General features: G+C 47.5%; 1 protein-coding gene across 1 annotated transcript; it reads left to right on the top strand.

Annotated features, from left to right (window-relative positions):
* Positions 1-90: 90 nt before the first annotated feature.
* Positions 91-498, top strand: Pmar_PMAR026828 (hypothetical protein; the record flags this gene model as incomplete). Its single annotated transcript, XM_002783870.1, has 1 exon — positions 91-498. The coding sequence occupies one exon, from the start codon at positions 91-93 to the stop codon at positions 496-498; it is 408 nt and encodes a 135-aa protein (XP_002783916.1).
* Between the last annotated feature and the right edge of the window lie 1,286 nt (positions 499-1,784).

Genomic DNA, 1,784 nt, shown 5'->3' with positions numbered 1-1,784 from the left:
TGGCTCTGTTATGATACATATCATACATAATCATCTCTAGTCTGAGCAAACAAAACCTTTATGTTAGTGACATTAATCTTCTTCTTCCCCATGAAGGTCGTTTTCACCATCGCTGCTCTGTCCGTGGCCGTCGCCGAGTATTGTCAGGATATTTGTGATGGTTATTCTCCCTGTGCTGACTCGAAGTATGGCTCCTACTGCAAGGGCAACGGTGTCTGCTTCGGTCTCTACCATAAGGATGATGGTTACTGCTTCCAGCCGACCGAACAGGACACCTGTGATGACTACACGTTGGAGCCGGTGGCTTGTCCCGAACCCACACCCACCTGTCAGGACGTCTGCAATGATATGTCTCAGTGCCGCGATTCCAAGTGGGGATCGTATTGCAAGACTTGGCAGAATCCGGCGGTTTGTTTCGGTATCATCAAGAAGGATGATGGTTCTCTTTGCTTTGCCCCCACTGATAGTGACTGCGAAGGTGAACCCTACTATTGTTAGCCTAGTTTAGGTATTCCTTAGCATCAACTATGTTGGTCGAATGTTCTTTTCTGAGTAATCGTGCAATCACATCTAGGTGAGTGGTCCAATCATTAATATTCTGTTGTGTTTTATTGGAAATTCGGATTGTTTCTGGTAGAGTAAACGGAGTTCAAGAGACACTGTGCGACTCTTTCGTTCCCAGAGCTCGCACTGTGATTCGTGAGGACGAGGGTAACTATTCGCCGAATCACATTGTCCGCCATTGGTTTTCATACCACTATTGTTACCGTAGTGGCCACAGATGTCAAAAAGGATTTGCCTATCTTTTACGTATCCACTACAACGCAGGGTAGATGAGCTAGGGATGATTGATTCGACATACATCAGCAGAACACCTGAATCTTACTCAGTGAGGCTTACTGTATCAATAGTATGATGGGCCAATATACTGTATAATATACGGTGTATATTATATACAGGGCAATTATCATGCATGATTGTAGATCTGGTGCGCTGATTCAATCAACTCGCCAGAAGCGATGGGTCATATATGGGCTTTCCGAGGAGGGTTGTTACTAATGTTGGCTGTTGGGGATCCTTCAAGGTTGGGTTGCACCATCGCCGTCTCAACGCGATTGATGTCGGTTTCGATGTCAAATTCGAGCGTACATTCTCGGTGGAGTGTCGGAACCTCGTGGTGCTGAAAAGAACTCGATACTCCTCCTTGCGGCCGTAGGTTGGGAATTCCTTGATAACCGCTTCCCAGAGGACCGTAGCAACGTTCAGGCCATTTAATCTATCGTGGCGGGCCGTATTCTGGAAACATAGCCTACGTGAAGGAGATATTCCTCGATGTAAAGTGACATTTTCAGGGAGCGATCATGGAGCAATGGGGTTTCATTCGTTTCATATGACGTGGCGTGACACTACGTTTAACCTCTGACCATAATCTCGCTAACTCGCGTATTAAACCGTCGACGCAAGCAAAGGAGCTCCGTAGACTGAGGGGAGACGAAGAGGATGCAACACGAAGGCTCACCCTCTATCCGGAAAGGAATGGGCGGGTCAAAGAAGCAATTCTTCTAGCCCAGAAGTTCTGAGGGCCCATAGTCCACCTGGCGGACTCTGTCAGGCTCACAGGGAACCTAGAGTCTAGGCTAGAGCATACAATCTAGGGCTAGACAAGTAGTCCTATCCGGGTTCACGTCACGTGAAACGGGAAATACACGCATGTGCCTCGCGTGGCGAGATCACTCGCGTTGTACACCTTTAAACAGAGTTTATCGGAATAGAAACGTTGCGAT

This window comes from Perkinsus marinus (assembly GCF_000006405.1).
Source record: "Perkinsus marinus ATCC 50983 genomic scaffold scf_1104296935736, whole genome shotgun sequence".
Classification (NCBI taxonomy): domain Eukaryota; phylum Perkinsozoa; order Perkinsida; family Perkinsidae; genus Perkinsus; species Perkinsus marinus.
This window is presented reverse-complemented; position numbering and strand designations above follow the sequence as displayed.